The sequence below is a fragment of the Oryza brachyantha genome, chromosome 2 (assembly GCF_000231095.2).
Source record: "Oryza brachyantha chromosome 2, ObraRS2, whole genome shotgun sequence".
Classification (NCBI taxonomy): Eukaryota; Viridiplantae; Streptophyta; class Magnoliopsida; order Poales; family Poaceae; genus Oryza; species Oryza brachyantha.
The window spans coordinates 26549068-26568680 of record NC_023164.2 but is presented as its reverse complement, the minus strand read 5'-3'; the positions used below and the strand labels follow the sequence as shown (position 1 = coordinate 26568680).

The following is a 19613-nucleotide window of genomic DNA, read 5'->3' as shown; positions in this document are numbered from 1 at the left end:
CGCGGACGACGTCAACCATCCATGGGGGCGGCTCCCGAGGCCTACATAGTGATCGATGCATTCATTTTTAAAAGAAATTCTAAAACGGCACGTTAATTATATTTTTATTAAATGATTTATCTGCTACTAAAATTAGTTCTATAGCATATAAAATATACTAAAATGGTAATAAATCATATTTACATATTTCAAACGGCAGATTATTTCGAGCATATTTTACAAACTTCTAAACTATGTGTTTCATGAAATAAAAAAAATTCTTTAAAAGCTTGTTCAAATACTTTCCTAAATTAATTTTTAGGAAAAACGGCGTAAAAAAACGGGGAGTAGTATAAACCCTAAACGAGTTATAGAGAAGATTAGGATCGATACCACCTCACACCACACGAACCATACCCAACTCGATGACAAAACCCAACGCAACGCATCTTTGCTAATAGAGTACACACCTACATGGTGATGCATTTCATTTTGCGTAGAGTAAATTAATTTATTTCAGTGCCACAGTGCTGGGAGGAAGCGATAGTAGTACAAGAGATCATCACTGATGTCACCATGGACAGATCACAGATCAGACTTGGCATCTAGACTTTCAGAGCCAGACGAGGCTACCCAGTGTCCGCTTCCTCAGCTCCTGGCACGCCGCGGCGGCGCCGCCGCCGGCGGCGTAGAGGTTGCCGCGCAGACCCTGCGGGATCAAATAGAACCTGGCTTAACAACCCAACAGTAATGTAAACAGCTACGTACTAGTAGTAGCTAAGAATGCCTTTTAATGTGTACCTTTGAGACGAGGGTAAGGTCCGGCGGGTACGCGCCGCCGTTGAGGGTCGCCGCCGGCTGCACCTCCTCGAAGTCGAAGACGACGATCTCCACCGCCTTGGGCTCCCACGCGGCGGCCCGCGCCGCGCCGTCGTCGCTGGCCGAGAACATGGCGCCGCCATGGCAGGCGGTGCAGTCGCTCTGCATGAACACCTTGCCCCCGCGCTGGGCTCTGCCATGCTCACAAAACAAAAGCACCACCGGGTGCATGGGTTAGTTAGCGCACGAGACGGCCGGAAGCGAGCGATCGGAAGAGCAAGCAAGCAGCGGCGTGCTCGGTGGTGCTCACCCATCCCTCGGCCACGGGTAGGCCGTGCAGCCGGCGGCGCCGGCAGTCGCAGCCATTCCGACACGATCGAGCTAGCTAGCTAGCTAGCTCTTGGTCGAGCTCGAGCAAGCAAGCTCTTCCTACCTCCAATGGCTGGTTCGCCTGCCACTGGCTACTGGCTAGCTACTATAGCTGCTACTAGTAGTGGATCGATCGGTGAACACGTTGCCTGTCTGGGAAGACGGAGATCGAGGAACACGTTGCCTAGATGGCGGAGCACAAGATTCTCGATCACGTGATGCTGACGTGGGAGCTGGCCGTGGAGACATGTTAGGCTGGCGCCTTCTGTTGCCAGAAGCCGTTTTCTCACTAGGAAGGCGTACAGCTCGCAGGGTAATTAGCCTTTCAAACAAATGAGGTTCCTACCGTAACATAACTGCATATAGTATTTGTTTTTATTTTTAATTTTTGTTCTTCAAACTCGAACTATAATTTTATTTTTCCTTATTTTTTTGTCATTTCGATAGAACTTTATTAATGATTTATCTGCTACTAAAATTAGTTCTATAGCATATAAAATATACTAAATTGGTAATAAATCATATTTATATATTTCAAACGGCAGATTATTTCGAGCATATTTTACAAACTTCCAAATTATGTGTTTCATGCAATAAAAAATTTCTATATAAGCTTATCCGAATACTTTCCTAAATTATTTTTTTTAACTCTGCAGTTCTAATTTATTTTCTTTTACCATTAATAGTTACGATAAAATGAAATGATCTTCTGTATTCGTCCTAAAATATACAGTATACTATAGCCAGCGCAGCATTGCAGTGGGTATCAATTTTCAGCAACGAGGCCTTAAAGTGCAGGCACTTGGGCTGAAAGAGGGAAGACAGAGTTGGTTTGGGCCCAATTATAAGGACTTTGTTGCTTGCTTTTCCAATATGGGCCCAATATACACTCATTTTTATTGAAGAAAACACAGTCAAATTCCAATTGAAGTAATGAAAATTTTCATTTTTCAGGTTCGGTGACCTGGGATCATCTATGTGAAATTGAAACATATAATGAGAGGAGGCAATATTACTCATGCAACGACAATAAAAAATATTGACTGGGATGCATCTGCGACCAGTTTGAAGAACACCACAGCCTGTTCACTCTTGCAGTCTTTGGCTTTCAGTTGAATATTTCTGTATTTAAGAGGATGGTACCCATCGACCAAGAAGCAGAGGTTGGAACTTAGGAACAAAATTGCTCAGGGGCACACTCGCTTGCCATGATCCACTTCCAGCCTGTAATAATGGCTGATCACCATGCAAAGGTGTTACTCTTTCTGTTTCACAATGCAAGACCTTTTAGTTTTTTCTAAATTTATATGGATGCTAATAGATCTATATATATATATAAATTATATATATTTATTAATTGATAAATTTAAATAAATCTAAAAAAATCTTACGATATGAAACGAATGCAGTATATCAGTAGTTGGCTAAAGCGACCGATGCTGTGTTTGTTGACGGCCCAAATAAATTGATCTAGATAAGCCTGGCCAGCATACACGTAAAATAACCAGAATCGCTCGTGCTTTTCTTCGGTCGGGGCCCATGGTCAGTAATACATGTGACATGGACGACCCAAAGGGGTCATTATAAAGGGAAAATTGATCCATTTTAAGTTTCTCAAATATGAGTTGAGTTTGATCTCAAGCAATATAGAAGTTCCCAAACTATTAAAATTGAAACAATGACTGAAACAATTTATCTTCGTTTATAGTTGCATTCTACTCCCTCCGTTTCATAATGTAAGATGTTTAATTTTTTTTTACTTGCAATGTTTTACCATTTGTCTTATTTAAAAAATTATAGAAATATTATTTATTTTTGCTTGTGACTTACTTTATTATCAAAAAGAACTTTAAGCACGACTTGTATCCTTTGTATTTATATTAAATTTTTTGAATAAGACGAATGGTCAAACGCTACAATAAAAAAGTCAAACATCTCATATTAGAAAACGGTGGTAGCTCACGACACTAAGTAAAGAACGGTGATTTTTATGCGGTAGTTCAGTGACGGTCCAATCAAAACAAAGAATTTAAAAACTCATAAGATTGTTACTTAGAAAATAAAAAGATGAAACCGACTTGTCCCTTCTCCCTCCATTCCCCTATCCCTTAGGGATGGTGAAGACACCTAAACACCCTCCTTCGGCTCTGATCTGGCACACACGCTGGCATCCACTACTAGATTTCCTTATCGCCACTTTCTGTCTTCTCTCCACTCACCCCATATCAATGTTCTCCCGTTGATATCATTCTAGGATTAAGCTTGCCTAACATTTTTTACACTTTATTCTTTTTAGAAAACTTATTTTATAAATAGACTTCTAAAAAATAATAAAAAGTTTCATTATAAACCTTAATTACTAAACAACAAAAAACACAAGACGAGGGCAATGGTTTTGTCGTCGAGTGAGATAAATCAATTGATGAGCTATTTAAAGTTGGCTTATTCCTCAAATGAAATCAAGTGGCCAAGTCAACTGAGAAATCAACTGTGCCTGTATGTAGTGTCAAGGGGGGCTGTTTGGAGAGCTTTTGGTAGCTACACTTTCTCGCGGAATCTTAAGAAGTCAGAAACTCTCCCAAACAACACTTAGCTTCTAAAAATCTGAAGTCGCGGAATTCAAAAAAATAAAATAGAAGCTAAAAGCTGATAAACCTAGCTTTAAAATAGAAGCCAAAAGCTGAGAAACACTTAGATTCTGAGAAACTTCTCACCAGCTGTATCTTAAAATTTTATAATTTTAAGCTCACCAAATAGGCCAAGGGTGGCAGCGTGCATGCATACGGGGGCTCACCGCCGACGAGAGCGAGAGCGCGACGACGGCGCACTGCTATTGCGATGGACGTTCAGATGAGATCCGAGACCGGTCCTTCGAGGAGATACCGCCCACGGTGTCCACCGTACAATGGGCGCCCTCCCCGCCGCCGCAGCCAGCGGTAAACCATCCCGCCGGTCGCCGCGCTTGCCCGCCCCCCACCCACCCACCCACCTGACCTGACCTACCCACCCCTCGCCGCAGTTATGTTGCTCCATCTCCTCGATCCGGCCCCTCCCTCGCTGTGACTCTGCAGTACGATCACCAAGCTAGGGCGCGAGCTAGACCAAGCTAGGCGCGTCAGCCGGTGGGCCGCGCCCCACGCAGACACTGCAGGCTGCAGTGCCGGCCGCTCACCGCCTGTACCATCGAGAAGTAGAACCAAACCAATGGCATAAGTGTGGAGCACATGAACTGCATTCGATCGATCGCCATGAGAATAGTATCAGCAAATTGCAAGCTCTGCCTCTGCACGCCAATGAGACCACTATTATGGCGTCGTCGTCGTCGTCGATCCTACGCGCACGCCGAGTGATTGATTACTCGATCTGGGGGGTACTTAATTAGGCGGCCGTCGATCGAACGATCGCCATTAATTCGTCCTTGTCCCGGCGATCGCCGACGACGTCAACGACCCATTATTCCATGGGCCGCCGCGCTGACGCACTGCTCCGGGTGCCCCCACATGTCGCTCCCGGCCGGCCTCCGATCCCGGCTGCTCGATCGATGCTTCTTCCGCGCCCGCAGCTGCACACAGCAGCACCGTGCTCGATTGCAAGAAAATCTATCAGAGCTAGTTTCAGAGACAATCAAATCTGCACCTTCTTCTTCATCTACTAGTACCTAGCTTGATCAACAGTACTGAGAGAGAGCTGAGCCATAGATGCAGCTACGAGTACCGTCAACCACAGCGCCTTTTCGCTTACAAGCCAAAAATCTTATTTTTTTAAGTTTTAAATTTAGAATTGATTTTGAGTTTTTCAACTAAAGTTTAGTTTTCAGTTTATTTATAAATTAATACGTTGTTTGATTTTTTTTCATCACCCTTAATATTTAGAAAAATACCGAAATGCTGCTAGCACATTTCTGCAAACTGCAGCTAACCATTTTCAACTTTTAGCACGCGTTAGTTTGCGATCCACTAGGATCAAACAATATGAATTTAATCCAGACGCAATTAAGCTAGCTAGCTATGTGAGGAGCCAGATCAGCTTGCGTTGTTGGCGTCCAAGAAAAAAAAAGGGGGGGATTCGATCTGACTAGGCTGAATCATATGTACGTACGAGCTTGCAATTACGCATGCGTGACTACCAACTGGATCAATGTATACATGATACATAAAACACTGTGAAAGCCCTGTGCTTACACAGTGTGCTATATATGTGGCCTAGCTAGGCAGCCATGATCATCTGGATGGTGCAGCAAAGATCGATCGATCGACTCGCAAATCACGATCCATGTATGCGTGCACGAGCTAGCATTACTGATTTACGTACTGAGGCCTTGTTTAGTTTCTAAAAAAATTTTCTAAAAGCATCGTATCAAATTTTTGGAACATAGATGAACCAAAAAACTAATTTCACAGTTACGTAAAAAATCTTAAGACGAATCTTTTGAGCGTAATTAGTCCATGATTAGTTATAAGTGCTACAGTACCTAATATGTGCTAATGACGGATTATTAGGCTCAAAAGATTCGTCTCGCGGTTTTTAGGCTAGCCGTGAAATTCTTTTTTTTCATTCGTGTCCGAAAACCCCTTCCGACATCCGGTCAAACATTTGACGTGACATCTCTCCCAAAAATTTTCTCCCAACGATGATTTCCCTTTTTCACTGAATGATGAATTGATTTTTGATGGAAAGACTCAAAAGAGCCCTTCTTTTTTACTGAAAGCGAAGAGAGTGTCTGCTTGCTGGGATTACCAGCTTACAAACAAAGCATACCAAATATTCAAAACATTTCACAAGGTCTTTAAGCAGCTAGCTGAAAGATTTAACAACCCAACAGGCAGATACGCTAAAGATGTAAGGCTCCTATCGTTTCGCTTTTCAGAGAAATAAGCGAAAACACGTTTTTACAAACGAAAAATAATTTATAGGTAAAACTTTTATATACTGTCTATAGCAACTTAAAGCAAAATACGTAAAACGAACCATAATGAAAAAACCACAAAATAAAGTCCAAATTAAGTTCTAAAATTTAAATTTTGACTTATAAGCAGTTGCAACTGCGAAACCTTTAAGATTTCACTGAATGATGAATTGATGGTCTCTGACTTCTGAATATATATCAGTTGGTCACAGTATTTAATTTAGGCTAACAATAATATGTGGTTGATATTTTTGAAAAAAATTCAAACGATGTATTTGCAAGTAAAAAATAATTTATAAATAAAACTTCTATATACATATTCTTAACAATATAAAAGCCAAGGCTGAAAAATAAAATACGATAAAAAAATCACAAAATCAACTTTAAAGATAAGGTTTTAAATTTAAAAATTGTTTTATATGCATGAGCAGAACCGAAAAGATAAGACTGCTACTCTTTCATTTATTTTAACGCGGAGTATATGCCTAGTGTATATATAAATACACACACAACCTATACAGAGTACATTCATTAGTTGATAATACTAGGCGTCGTTGCTGACGAGAGGAGAGTTGGTAAAGGCATTATTAGCAGGGAACTGCATGCATCGAAATGCATCTCCTGCCTACCAGTACAACTCGATCGCTCTATCTGCTACTTTTGTGTATCTGTCGAGGGGTGGGTGCCTGAAATTAAGAGCTGTGCGTGCAAAAACACTAGGGGTGATGGTTTGAAAAAGAAAAAGAAAAACAGTATATTTATAAATAAAAAAATTGTGAATAAATATATATATATATATATTCATTATTGTTGCCAATCTAAAAATCAAACCTAATAGGTAAATTACGGAAAAAAATATTACATATTTAAAGTAAAAAACGTATACATTTAACTTATAAACACAAGCAGACGCGAAAAGATACGTTCGATGTCTGCATACACTATACATTAGTCCACCCTTTTCCAGTTTTCCTGGATCGATCATAACGAGACATCTGCGTGCTGCATATTTCTGCTTTTAGCGGCAGAAATGCAAGGACGATCAGCATAACGAGTATGAACAACCTTAATTCAGGACTGATATGGCATTTCACTACTTGCAAAGCCAAGTGAACTGAATAGTAGTAACAGTAATGCAGTAACATGTGTTCAAATCAATCGACCGATGTGTACCTTCCAACACATGATTTGCCTGTTCCTCATCAGGAAGGAAAGGGGTCATTTTATATCTTATTCAGGAAAAAAAGTCAAACAATATATTTGTAAATAAAAAATATTTTATGAATAAATTTTTTCTTAGTAGTATAAAAGCTAAAGCTGAAAAATAAACTATGATGAAAAAACTCTTAAATCTTATTCTCTAAATTTAAGGTTTAAAATTTAAACTTTAGCCTATAAACATAAACATAGTCAGAAAGATAAGGTGAAAGGTAGCGACCGGTCTGGCGACCCACATCTGTATGCACAAAACCATATAGGGTGTGTTTGGTTCGTAGCACCTAACTCATCTTGGCTCAGTGTATGCATGTGTCATTTGTTTGGTTTCTTTGGATAGGCATGTGAGCCTAGTCCTGGGGATGCAAAATGGCAATAATAAGAGCCTGGTTCTACCGAAACGAGCTAGAGATTCGTGCAATGTTTCTAGTAGACATTTCGCAAGAGAGGCACATGTTAATGAAACCAAACAATTTTATTGAGGAGACAGGCTGAGCAATCCCAACTTACCAATCAAACCAATATTCATGCTAGGCCGAGCCAGGATCAGTTGGACGGGCTAGGCCATCCGGCTATTCAAGTTGAGCATGGTATTCAAGTTGCACGGGTACCCCGAAGATATCCATGCGGGGAATTAACTGCCACAACTCTCCCGCGAATTTGTTTTCTTACTTGTGCGGTTAAATAGTAAAGAAAAAAAAAGAAATACCTGACTGATACTCTCTCCGCTTCATAACCTAAGATGTTTACTTATAATGTTTGACCATTTAGCTTATTTAAAAATTATGAAAATACCATTTATTTTGCTTGTAATTTAATTTATCATCAAAAGAAATTTAAACATGACGTGTTATTTTTTATATGTGTACTAATTTTTTTAATAAGACGAATGGTTAAACGTTGTAACCTAAAAAGCCAAACATCTTATATTATGCAACAGCCAAACATCTTATATTATGCAACAGAAGTAGTATATTTTTTACTAAAATAAACCAAATATAACTACAGTATAACTATAAGTATAATTACAACAATTGCAAGTAGTATATAACTACATAGCAGGTAAGTCCCATAGATACAGAAAAGTTTAGTACTAGTTATATTATAATTACACTATAATTGTTTTACGGTTGTATTCGTCTGATTTTAGCGGAAAAAATATTAGGATAGATTTTTAGCAAAATCGAAAGAAAAAGGCTCGCTTTTCGTCCATAAACTTACATAAAAGCATAAAGCCGTCCCTCAGAACTTTAAAACAAAACACAATTCATTTTTACATCTTCGAACCCTTCAACTTTCATTCCTAGTTTTGACCGAAGAAAGTTGTATGGTTTGAGAAGTTGGGTAACAAGTAATGTCCGGTTTTAAAGCCGTGGAATAATTTTCGGGCTTTCATGAAAGTTTAGGGACAAAAGGTTAACTTTTTTCGATAGTAAAGTTAACTATGTTACATATCCTTTCAATAACAAATAAAACTAAATTTGATCACACATGGAGCACAATTAAATAACTAATTTAATCAAATACACCTTCTCTTTTCATAGTTTTATCTATGAGATCTGTCATGGTCCAACAAAAAGTATCTCGACCGGTACCAAATTGTTTCTGATCGTTGAATCTTAGGGCCTGTTTGGCACAACTTTAGCTCTCAAATGGTACAGATTCTACTTTTTTAGAGCGGAGCGAGCGGAGCTGCTCCTAAAAAATGAACTACAGGGATGGAGTTGGGTTTTTTACTACTCCACAGCTCCACTCCACGCCAAAAGACCCACTACCCTTTATTATTTTATTATAATTACTCTCGAATTTACCACTCATGTAGGACTATATATTATTACTAAACATTTATATTATATGTTAACTGTTATATAGGATTTTGTAACCATATAGTTGTGTTGTTTAAATTAAAATTTTAATTATATGAAAAAAACATAATTAAATTATAGCCTAATCATGACTCCATATGATCCACAAGAGTATTATTGTCAATATACTCTGTATCGTCTTGTTTAGGAGTTCTACAGCAGACCAAGCTAGCCAAACAGTTTTGATCTACTCTACAGCTCCCATAGAAGAAGCTCTCACTAGAGTTAGAGTTTGGAGCTAGGATCTGGAGTTCAGAGCTCTATCAAACGGGCCCTTATAATACCAAACGGGCCCTTATAATGCCTATTCTACTGAGCTAGATCCAATGATAAAAAATGATTTAGTACCGTGAGATAGCGATATCTCGATGTACTTATTTTTTGGATCGTAGCAAATCTCTTTGTTTATTGTTTATGTTTCTATTTGTAGTATGATAAAATAAAATTTGAGACATTTGACCGGATTTGTTTATATGGGAATATAGCATAATATAATTTTCATGTTTAGTTGTCTGAAACGAAGGATGGAATTTTTAGAATCTACAAAATCCTTTGTAATGGCTTAAACTATGTGAATTTTGTGATGTCCAATCCATGGTAATTCTCCTAGCTATGAGTCTGCATGTATCTCTTCTTTATTTTTTTAAATAATTTTCTTACTACCTCCGTCCCATAATAACTTCATTTTTCAGTTTTTTGATATAATGTTTTTACTCTTCGTCTTATTTAAATTATTTTTGTGATTAATATTTTTATTGTTACTAGATGATAAAATATGAATAGTACTTTATGCGTGACTATTTTTTAAGTGTTTGTATAAAATTTTTAAATAAGACGGATAGTAAACGTTAGACACAGAAAAATAAAAAATAAAAAATAAAGTTATTTTAGAACGGATGTAGTATATGCACTCTAACTAAATGATATTTCCAAGTTTTTATTACGATTTGCCAGTACCTATCAAAATCATGAAGGAGCCACGAATGAAAGAATGGGAGAAAAAGTGCCTATCAAATACACCAAACAGATTGATATGGAGGGGAAGAGGATTAGAGGAGTAATGGTCCTAGGCGTGGTTATATATATGCTTTTATTATGATTTGCAATCAACTGTTTTACGTATACGTGTACAACAAAATGATTAAGGAGCTATGAATGCAACAAAATGGGAGAAATATCTACTTGGTCTATTTTAAAATATAGTTAACTTTAGAGCAGCGCTAACTTAAATATTTTAAACCTTAACTATTAATAAAAAAATCGATATGATTTACACTAAACAAACTATTCTGATATATGTAAATCTTTTCTACCTAAATAAAATATTTCTATAAATATTACTGGTTGGTTTAACATCCTAAAATTAAATAAATTAAAGGAGTATATTTTAAAACTGATGGAGTATACCCAACGGAAAAAAAAGGAATATAGAAGGAGGCACGGCTGCATTTGGTTGGAGGTTAGTTATCCAGCGTGAAAAATATAGTAATAGATTAGTATATGATTAATTAATTATTAATTATAAAAATTAAAAAATAGATAATATGATTTTTAAAATAACTTTTATAATAACTCGAAAAATGTACGATCGAAAAACAAGTAAATCTGGCAGAAAAACTCGGCCTGGTCCTATCCTGGCACGGATGCCATCGCAATGAAGTCTGCCAGGAGGCAGAGTTGAGCTGGAGAGCAGCTCTCATACTCAGCTAGGTGTGAGTAGCTCTCAAACACTACCGGACACACAAAAGCACCGTAAATTCCATCTTGAATTCCCCTCTTCAATGTGCACCGGCCGTCCGGAGAATAGACCGGAGTTGCAGCTTTCATGATCGCAACCACCAGCGACCTACTTCGACTGCTACGCACAACAGACCGGCCACTGGGTACGTACAAAAAATGTTATCAGAAAAAGGGCATGTCACGGTCTCTCAGGGTACATCCATTTGCTGTTTCATACTACAATCATGTGTGCTCTTATGAATTTTTATTTGTCTTTTGAACCTTTTTGTTTTCTTAATTTTAAAACTATATCCCTGTTAGAACTTACTTTTATATCTAAATTATTTTGACCATATCACTTCATCCGACGTGGCCAAATAATAATGTTATGAGAAGTTAAACGACAGTCCCGCTGTCATGGCAAAATAATATTATAAACTCATTTTCGCTGGTATGACCAAATAACATTGGCTATGACATGACTAAAAGATTTATGTCTTAATATAAACTTTTGGAGGGTTTAATTTTAAAATTATAAACTACAAGTTCGAAAAAGGAAAAATAATACGTTGTTATCAACTTCATCCGTGAGTATGTGACTACTCCTAACCGTAGTGTGTACCAGTGTACGTACGTGGGCTAGTGATCTGGCGGTAATCTGGTTTAGTAGTGATATAGTAGTACGTCTGTTGTTAATTAATTTGGTCCACATTCTATACGCGCATGTGTCGATGATGCCAACCTACGTAGGGGCTGATGGGTTGTCTTTTTCAATGAAAAAAAAAATCAAACAGTATTTTTTAAAGAAAAATTAATTTGTGAATAAAATTTTTTATATATGTGTTTAACGATCTAATAGAAAATAAACTTTAATAAAAACCTTAAAATGAACTTTAAATTTAAGGTTAAAAATTCAAATTTTGAATTATAAGTATAAATAGAAGTGAAAAATAGGGTGGCAGTGCAATAAAATAGATCATGCATGATATCAAATATGTTGTATCCATTTTATTTTAAAAATATTTAAGGTCAATTGGGAAAGAAAGATGGGTCCTTTCAACTTTTGCTCGAGCATACTACCTCCATTCCAACTAATTACCATCTGACACTATTCAAGTTCAAACTTTGAATGCTTATCTTATAATGTTTTATGAATATTTAATTAAAATATCTCGTATTATTAAAGCATGTTATATCCTAAACATAAGCATTAAGCTTTTGTTCATCATAATCTAACCATATAAATATATAAGAAATATCGGTTAGAGTCAATATTAAAGCAGTCACAAATGTTTGTGGAATAAAGGTTGGAGAATATCCAATAACAGTGCATTTTACAATATTTTGTCTCCCATCTAATCCTAGCTGACAACGCGCATTACAATTTTACAGATACGAAGTCATTGATGGAGAATTTGAGAAGTTTTATGGAAACTAATTAAGGTCATATTTTGCATAGATCTAGTGAGAACATGTGGTTTCCAAGTCAAATTAAAGTGATCTAAAGTTTATACTTTATATGAAAAAAGAATCGAATGGTTCATCAAATGTTACTGTCAATGTAATTATAACTTTAGATTTATAGATTTATAAAGCTAGAAATAAAAATATTATTTCAAAATAGAGTTTTCTTACTATGTGAACGAAGGTGCATATAGGTATCATATTTTCTAGTGCAAAAATTTAGTATCTCCAACTATTCTACAAGGTATCTAGAGGTAAAAAAAATTCACAATAATAATTTGGTACGTACAGATACTTTATTTAAAAACTGTAGAAATTTTCGTTAGAGTATGACCGGCAACTAAAAACATCCCCTAAATGCATCTCGAACGATAGGCCTGAATACTTGTTAATTACAGCTGAAAAAATAACTAGACAACCGGCTATCTCCTTTTCAATTGAAATGTTTATCGAAACGACCATTCTTTCATTTTTGTTTATTTTTTTAAGTACGTAAGATTGTACCAACCTTAGTTATATATCTCAGAGTAAAAGAATTAGTGAAAATTTGGTACGTACTCCATTTCATATTCCATTTCATATTATAAGACTTTCTGACATTGCCTAGATTTATATGTATACTATATCTAGACATACATATACAATATATACGTTGATATATGGATGAATATAGATAAATCCAAAAATCTTAATATGAAACGAAGGGAGTATTTAATAGTAATTTCTGAGGTACTATAAAATTTCTCTCTTTTTAGCTATGAATATGGGAGTGCTTGCATGCTACAGCTTGCCACGTCTAAGACTAAAATCACAGTTTTGTCTTCATCACTCGTTTTGTTTCATATCACAATTATGACGAACCACATTTTTTTTTTCTTCTACAATGTCCCACATATGAGAGACTGTCAATTTTTTTGTTAACGTTGTCGAAACTGTGACTTGGATTTTGTTATCCACACTTTGTATATGACATCAAGTCTAGCTAGCCTAATATAGTACTCCAATATGTAGCTTAACAAAGTTAGTGAATGACCCACCAGCTAACTCCTTGTTCAGGGTTATTTCGTTTTAAAGAATTGCAAAGAAAAAGTGTAGCAATGTGAAATGCATATTATAGCGGCACTCATTTCAAAGGAATACACATAAGAAAAACTATAGGAAAATTTCCTATCTCTCCACTATTAGGAGCAAAACATAGAAAAAAAGAATCCACTCTAACCTCATTTTCACAATGCTAAAGAAAGAATTTATATGTTTTTCAATTCTATATGTCTGCACATGTATTCTTGTCTTATTACTATATTTTTCCTATTTCTAAAATTTAGAAATTCCTTAAACCGAATAAGCCCTCGTTCGTGGATCGTATGGACTGGTTTGAGTCAACTAGTTGGTGTAAACCCCACTTTTTTACTCCCGTGGTCTAATGCGGATCACCAGCTAATTACTCGCTGCATTCCTAAATATATTACATTATTACTTAAGTGAAACAAGAGTATATTCAGTATTTTCAAATGCAAATCTAATAATATTAATTTTGTGACATAAAAATTCTACCTTAAGGGGCTAATCTCTAGTTAAACCCTTGCGCTAATAAAAACAAAACAAAATCTTACTAACTCCGGGCAGTTATATATGGCGCTTCGGACATCCAAATTAACTATTTTCAACCACAACCTTTTGTCCTAACGACAAGCATTAATTACCGGAGGCAGTATATATTCTGAGAGAGAGGGAGTAAGGCCTTATTTAGTTTGAAAAAAAATTTGCAAAAAAACATCACATCAAAACTTTAAATATATATTTGAAGTATTAAACGTAGTCTAATTACAAAACAAATTTCAGATTTCGCCTGGAAACCGCGAGACGAATCTTTTGAGTCTAATTAATCTGTCATTAGCATATATTGGTTACTGTAGCACTTATGGCTAATCACGCCTAATTAGGCCCAAAAGATTCGTCTCACTATTTTCTCCATAACTATGTAATTAGTTTTAATATTTATATATATTTCATATTTTATTTAGATGTCTAAAAATTCGACACGATGTTTTTAGGAAAAATTTTGGGAACTCAACGGGGCCTAAGCTAGCTGTAAAATCCGTGACGGAGCAAGCTGTAAAAATACCCGCAGCGTGGCTGGCCCTGGCCTGCATCTGCAGGAGGGGCCACAGGAGTAAAAGCTCTCGCCATTTGATCCGGCCGTGCTGTATGATCAATGGAGGAGTCGATCGATCGATCGAGCTAGCTAGCTACTCGATCTCGCCGAGCCTATATAAAGCCACCATCAGCCATACGATCCTCGATACCACAGCTGCATTCGCCGGAATAAGCAGGATCGACACAATCACACCCAACCAATTTGAAGCTAGCGATGGCCTCCAAGCCTGGGCCTTTCACTCGCTGGCCGTGGCATGACCTTGGAAACTACAAGGTATCAGCATCATTATAGCTCTCGATCTGGTGTTTTATTTTTTATGTCATCAGATAGATAGATAGTTAAGCTAGCTGCTGTGTGTAACAATGGTGTGTGGCTGGATGCATGCATGCAGTATGTGCTGCTGGCGCCATGGGCGGCGCGCAGCACGTACAAGTTCGTGACGGCGAGGAGCGAGGAGAGGGACCTCCTCAGCTTCATGGTGCTTCCCGTCGTGCTGATGCGGCTGCTCTACAGCCAGCTCTGGATCACCGTGTCCCGCCACCAGACCGCCAGGAGCAAGCACAAGATCGTCCACAAGAGCCTCGACTTCGAGCAGGTCGACAGAGAAAGGAACTGGTAATTAATCAATCAATTAATCACTCACAAAACTCAACAACAACAAATACAAAATATGTTCGTTCGATCCAAATATATATTTACAAAATGCATGATTGAATGTGCATGATGGCTGCAGGGATGACCAGATCATCCTGACGGCGCTGATATTCTACGCGGTGAACGCGACGGTGCAGCAGGCGCAGGGGGTGCCGTGGTGGAGCTCGAGGGGGCTGGTGATGACGGCGGCGCTGCACGTGGGGCCGGTGGAGTTCCTCTACTACTGGCTGCACAGGGCGCTGCACCACCACTGGCTGTACGCGCGGTACCACTCGCACCACCACGCCTCCATCGTCACCGAGCCCATCACCTCCGTCATCCACCCCTTCGCCGAGGAGGCCGTCTACTTCGTCCTCTTCGCCATCCCCATCCTCACCACCGTCGCCACCGGCACCGCCTCCGTCCTCACCGCCAACGGCTACCTCGTCTACATCGACTTCATGAACTACCTCGGCCACTGCAACTTCGAGCTCGTCCCCAAGCTCCTCTTCGACGTCTTCCCCCCTCTCAAATACCTCCTCTACACTCCATCGTATGTAACTCTTTTTCTTTTTTGTTGCTATTGACGTCTCGCTGTCGATGGGAGATGAATAATTAATTAGTTAATAGTTATACTAATAGTGAAAGATTTGTGCAGGTTTCATTCGCTGCATCACACGCAGTTCAGGACGAACTACTCGCTGTTCATGCCGATGTACGACTACATTTACGGGACGATGGACAAGTCGAGCGACGACCTGTACGAGAGGACGCTGCAGGGGAGGGAGCAGCAGCAGGCGGCGCGGCCGGACGTGGTGCACCTCACGCACCTCACCGCGCCGGAGTCGCTCTTCCACCTCCGCCTCGGCTTCGCCTCCGTCGCCTCCGCGCCTCTCGGCGCCGCCTCCGCCGGCCGCCTCGCCATCCGCGCCGCCTCGTCGCTCGCCTCGCCGCTCCTCTCCCTCTTCGCCTCCACCTTCCGCTCCGAGGCCAACCGCCTCGACAAGCTCAACATCGAGACCTGGGTCATCCCAAGGTTCACCTCCCATGTACGTATACTACCCCTACAATTTCCGTATTTTATTTTTTTAAACTTTTTTATACCATATTTTTTAGTGCAAAAGATTTGGTATCTTAAAAGTACATTGTAACAAAAAAATATACTAAAAATCTTGGTCCCTAGATGATAAAAAAAAAACCCTTATTTTTTAGTCTCACTTCCATTTCAAAACATAAACATTTTTATACATTTTTCAGAAACATATCTTAAACACGTAGAAATCATTTCATAAATTTCATATTATAATATTATAAGATGTCGTGACTATGTCTAAATTTATTTATGTATATATGAATATGCATGTTTTATATATAAGTTTAATTTGTTGACATCCATATAATTTAATGGGGCGGTATAAAACATCTTATAAAACACATAAAGAAATTAAGTAATATTGTTATAGTTTCGAATGTTTTTGTGTCCGAGAAAGAGTGAATTAATGGGGGTATTAATGGATGCGGACGCAGTATACGTCGAAGAGTGATGGGCACGCGGTCAGCCGTTTGATAGAGAAGGCGGTGTCAGACGCAGAAGCAAGTGGCGCGAGGGTCCTCACGCTCGGCCTCCTGAACCAGGTAAATGCAATGCAACAACGCTGCCCCTGACAGATCCAATTCAATTCAATGCATGCCTTCTCACTGTTCACCCACTTTAATGTAACAGTACCAGCAGTAGGTGCAAGCTCGTAATACCAGCCACTGCTGCGTTGTGTCACTCGCTCTCTGCATGCCGTAGCACTTCAAGTCTGAATCTTTGCAATTTTATAGTTACATGGGCCCGAATGCATCTACCAAGATTTAGTGCAAGTTTGTTACTTATTAGCATCAGCATCAGACAGTTGGTAATTATCAATCATGCATGATTGCATTAGCATATTTTCACCAACCAGATCGAGAGAGGTCTGATAGAAGGAACAGTATTAGGAGTAGCATTTAGTGGCATGCATGCATGATCATGGACAAGTGTGTACTAAATGTTCACCCCATAAATCCGCATGGTTCTGCACGGATATATGTCAGGTGATGCTAATTGAAGTCTCTGAATGATTTGCAGGGGTACGATCTGAACAGAAACGGGGAGCTATATGTCACCAGGAAGCCCAACCTCAAGACAAAGATCGTCGATGGAACCAGCCTCGCTGTTGCCGCCGTCCTCAACATGATCCCTCATGGCACCAGCGACGTGCTCCTGCTGGGAAACGCAAACAAGATCTCTCTCGTCCTTACCCTGTCCCTCTGCAAGAGAGAGACACAGGTCCAGCACTCCTTTGACAGCAAAAAAGAAATTAATCTAGGCTGTTATTACGAGACTCGATCTGGTGATTTAACAAGTTGTTATTACTGGATGTGATCTGGAACAGGTGAGGGTGGTAAACAAGGAGCTGTATGAATGCCTGAAGCAGCAGGTGCAGCCTGAAATGCAGAAGCATCTGGTTTTGTCTCACAGTTACAGCAGCAAGGTTAGCAATCAACACATGCACTGCATGCGCTGATCTACTGCTTGAATACTTGACCATGATAAGCTGGGTGACTGAACAATGGCGGCATGCATGGATGAAATTGCATTTGCAGGTGTGGCTCGTCGGCGACGGGCTGACGGACGAGGAGCAGATGAAAGCCCAGGAAGGCGTCCATTTCGTGCCATACTCGCAGTTCCCTCCCAACAAGGCCCGCAAAGACTGCATCTACCACTGCACCCCGGCGCTGCTCGTCCCTGAATCCTTCGAAAACCTTCACGTTTGCGAGGTACGTACCTGTGTCCTGCACAATGCTCTTACTGCTTACACACAAAAACGAAGAGAAAGCGTAGGATATCACCTCCATTATTTGCTCTTCAGCTTATACGCGGACCGCAACAGCTAAAATTAAGTTTTTTTTGCTCTTCAGCTTTTCGCCCCCCGCTAAATTTTAAATTTTAAAACTTAAATATAGAATTGTTTTAATATCTTTATCGTAGCGTACATTTCGGTCTTTATTTTTTTTAAATCACTAAAGAATACTTCACTCGTTCCATATTATAACTCGTTTAACTTTTTTTATCAACTATTTTTAAGTTTGATCAAAAAATATTTTAGTATTTTTTAACACAAGACAAATATATTATAACATATATAAAATAAAACTAATTTAATAATAAATATGTTGCTATATTTTTCTAAGAAATTGGTTAAACTTAATAAAATCTGACTTGGGAAAAAGTCAAACCACCTATAATATGAAACGGGCGAAGCACGTGCATATATAAATTTCGCTCGATTGGTAATAATAAGCGTACGTAACGGGGGATTGCAGAACTGGCTGCCGAGGAGGGTGATGAGCGCGTGGCGGGCGGCGGGGATCGTGCACGCGCTGGAGAGGTGGGACGCGCACGAGTGCGGCGGCAGGGTCACCGGCGTCCAGAAGGCCTGGAGCGCCGCGCTGGAGCGCGGGTTCCGGCCATACGACCACCACCAGCCCACCGGGAACGCCACCGCTGCGGCGTAGCACGGTGGTGCACAGGACACAAGAACTGGAAGGAAACTGGATCAAGATTCAAGCAGCGTCAGCCTGGCTGCCTGGCGTGTGTGTGGTGGTGTATCTCTTCAGTGGTCTTGATGATCCAAATTAATTAAATGTCCAGCGGTGAAATCCCAAGCTGTACTATTCTGTTCCCTCTGCCGGTGTAATCATCTATTGTTTGAGCATAAATCAAAGATCATGATTTGGAGATAATATACTTCTATTCTGCTGCTGTATTACTCCCTCTAGCCCTTTTCTTTTACGTTCCTTCATGTTTTTCTATCTGACGAGGTTTAATTTTGGATTTACGTTTTAACTGCTCGTATTATTTAAATTTTTAATGCAAATATGTAAAATTATAAGTCATTTTAAAGTTTTTTGTAATAAAAAAAATTATAACAAAATAATTAATAATTGTATATTTTTAAATAAGAGGAATAATTAAACGTGGTTCTAGAAGTCAATGACATCAAATAAAAAACAGATAGAGTAATAACATATTGTCCGTTGCAACGGATGAAAGCACAAGATGCACAAGATGCAGAAACAATAATTTAACGTCCTTTTGTGTAACAATCCAAGAAGCAGTTTACTAAGTAAACGTTCCAAGGCAATAGGGATGGCCACCTTTCATGATAAAATAAGATAACCAACTGGTATATAAAAGAACATCACCAATTTTGTTCTACAAAAGGAGTCATTTGGGCATTGAAAAGGCTTACTGTAGTTTATCATATATTCTTCGGATTATAGTTAGTTTGTGCATTGTCTGCTACTCAAGGTAATGTTACCATATTCATATGTCCGTATACATAACATGTTCTATTTCTAGTCAAAAAATCCACTTTTAAAGTAATAGAAAGAAAAGCTAACCACTGAAATGAGAAAGTCTAAGTCAAAGAAGAGGTTTTAGCGGTTCGAGAAGAGT

General features: G+C 38.9%; 2 protein-coding genes across 2 annotated transcripts; one reads left to right on the top strand and one right to left on the bottom strand.

Moving 5' to 3' along the window:
* Positions 1–437: 437 nt before the first annotated feature.
* Positions 438–1254, bottom strand: LOC102713715 (cytochrome c1 2, heme protein, mitochondrial-like). The gene is made up of 3 exons (XM_006648031.2): positions 1109–1254; positions 781–991; positions 438–688 (listed from the first exon to the last, which is right to left on the bottom strand). The coding sequence occupies exons 1-3, from the start codon at positions 1162–1164 to the stop codon at positions 593–595; spliced, it is 363 nt and encodes a 120-aa protein (XP_006648094.1). The 5' UTR covers positions 1165–1254; the 3' UTR covers positions 438–592.
* A 13383-nt stretch (positions 1255–14637) lies between these two features.
* LOC102717322 (very-long-chain aldehyde decarbonylase GL1-6) lies at positions 14638–18931 on the top strand. The gene is made up of 9 exons (XM_040521487.1): positions 14638–14767; positions 14886–15109; positions 15228–15680; positions 15786–16176; positions 16655–16762; positions 17241–17441; positions 17548–17646; positions 17759–17932; positions 18479–18931. The coding sequence occupies exons 1-9, from the start codon at positions 14708–14710 to the stop codon at positions 18668–18670; spliced, it is 1902 nt and encodes a 633-aa protein (XP_040377421.1). The 5' UTR covers positions 14638–14707; the 3' UTR covers positions 18671–18931.
* The last annotated feature ends 682 nt before the right edge of the window (positions 18932–19613 follow it).

Coding starts and splice junctions, on each gene's coding strand:
- LOC102713715 (XM_006648031.2), bottom strand. CDS start 1,164: ATGGCTGCGACTGCCGGCGCCGCCGGCTGCACGGCCTACCCGTGGCCG. Junction 992..1,108: donor TACCCGTGGCCGAGGGATGG/GTGAGCACCACC, acceptor TGAGCATGGCAG/AGCCCAGCGCGGGGGCAAGG. Junction 689..780: donor ACCTTACCCTCGTCTCAAAG/GTACACATTAAA, acceptor TTGATCCCGCAG/GGTCTGCGCGGCAACCTCTA.
- LOC102717322 (XM_040521487.1), top strand. CDS start 14,708: ATGGCCTCCAAGCCTGGGCCTTTCACTCGCTGGCCGTGGCATGACCTT. Junction 16,177..16,654: donor TCCCAAGGTTCACCTCCCAT/GTACGTATACTA, acceptor ATGCGGACGCAG/TATACGTCGAAGAGTGATGG. Junction 17,933..18,478: donor AAAACCTTCACGTTTGCGAG/GTACGTACCTGT, acceptor GGGGGATTGCAG/AACTGGCTGCCGAGGAGGGT.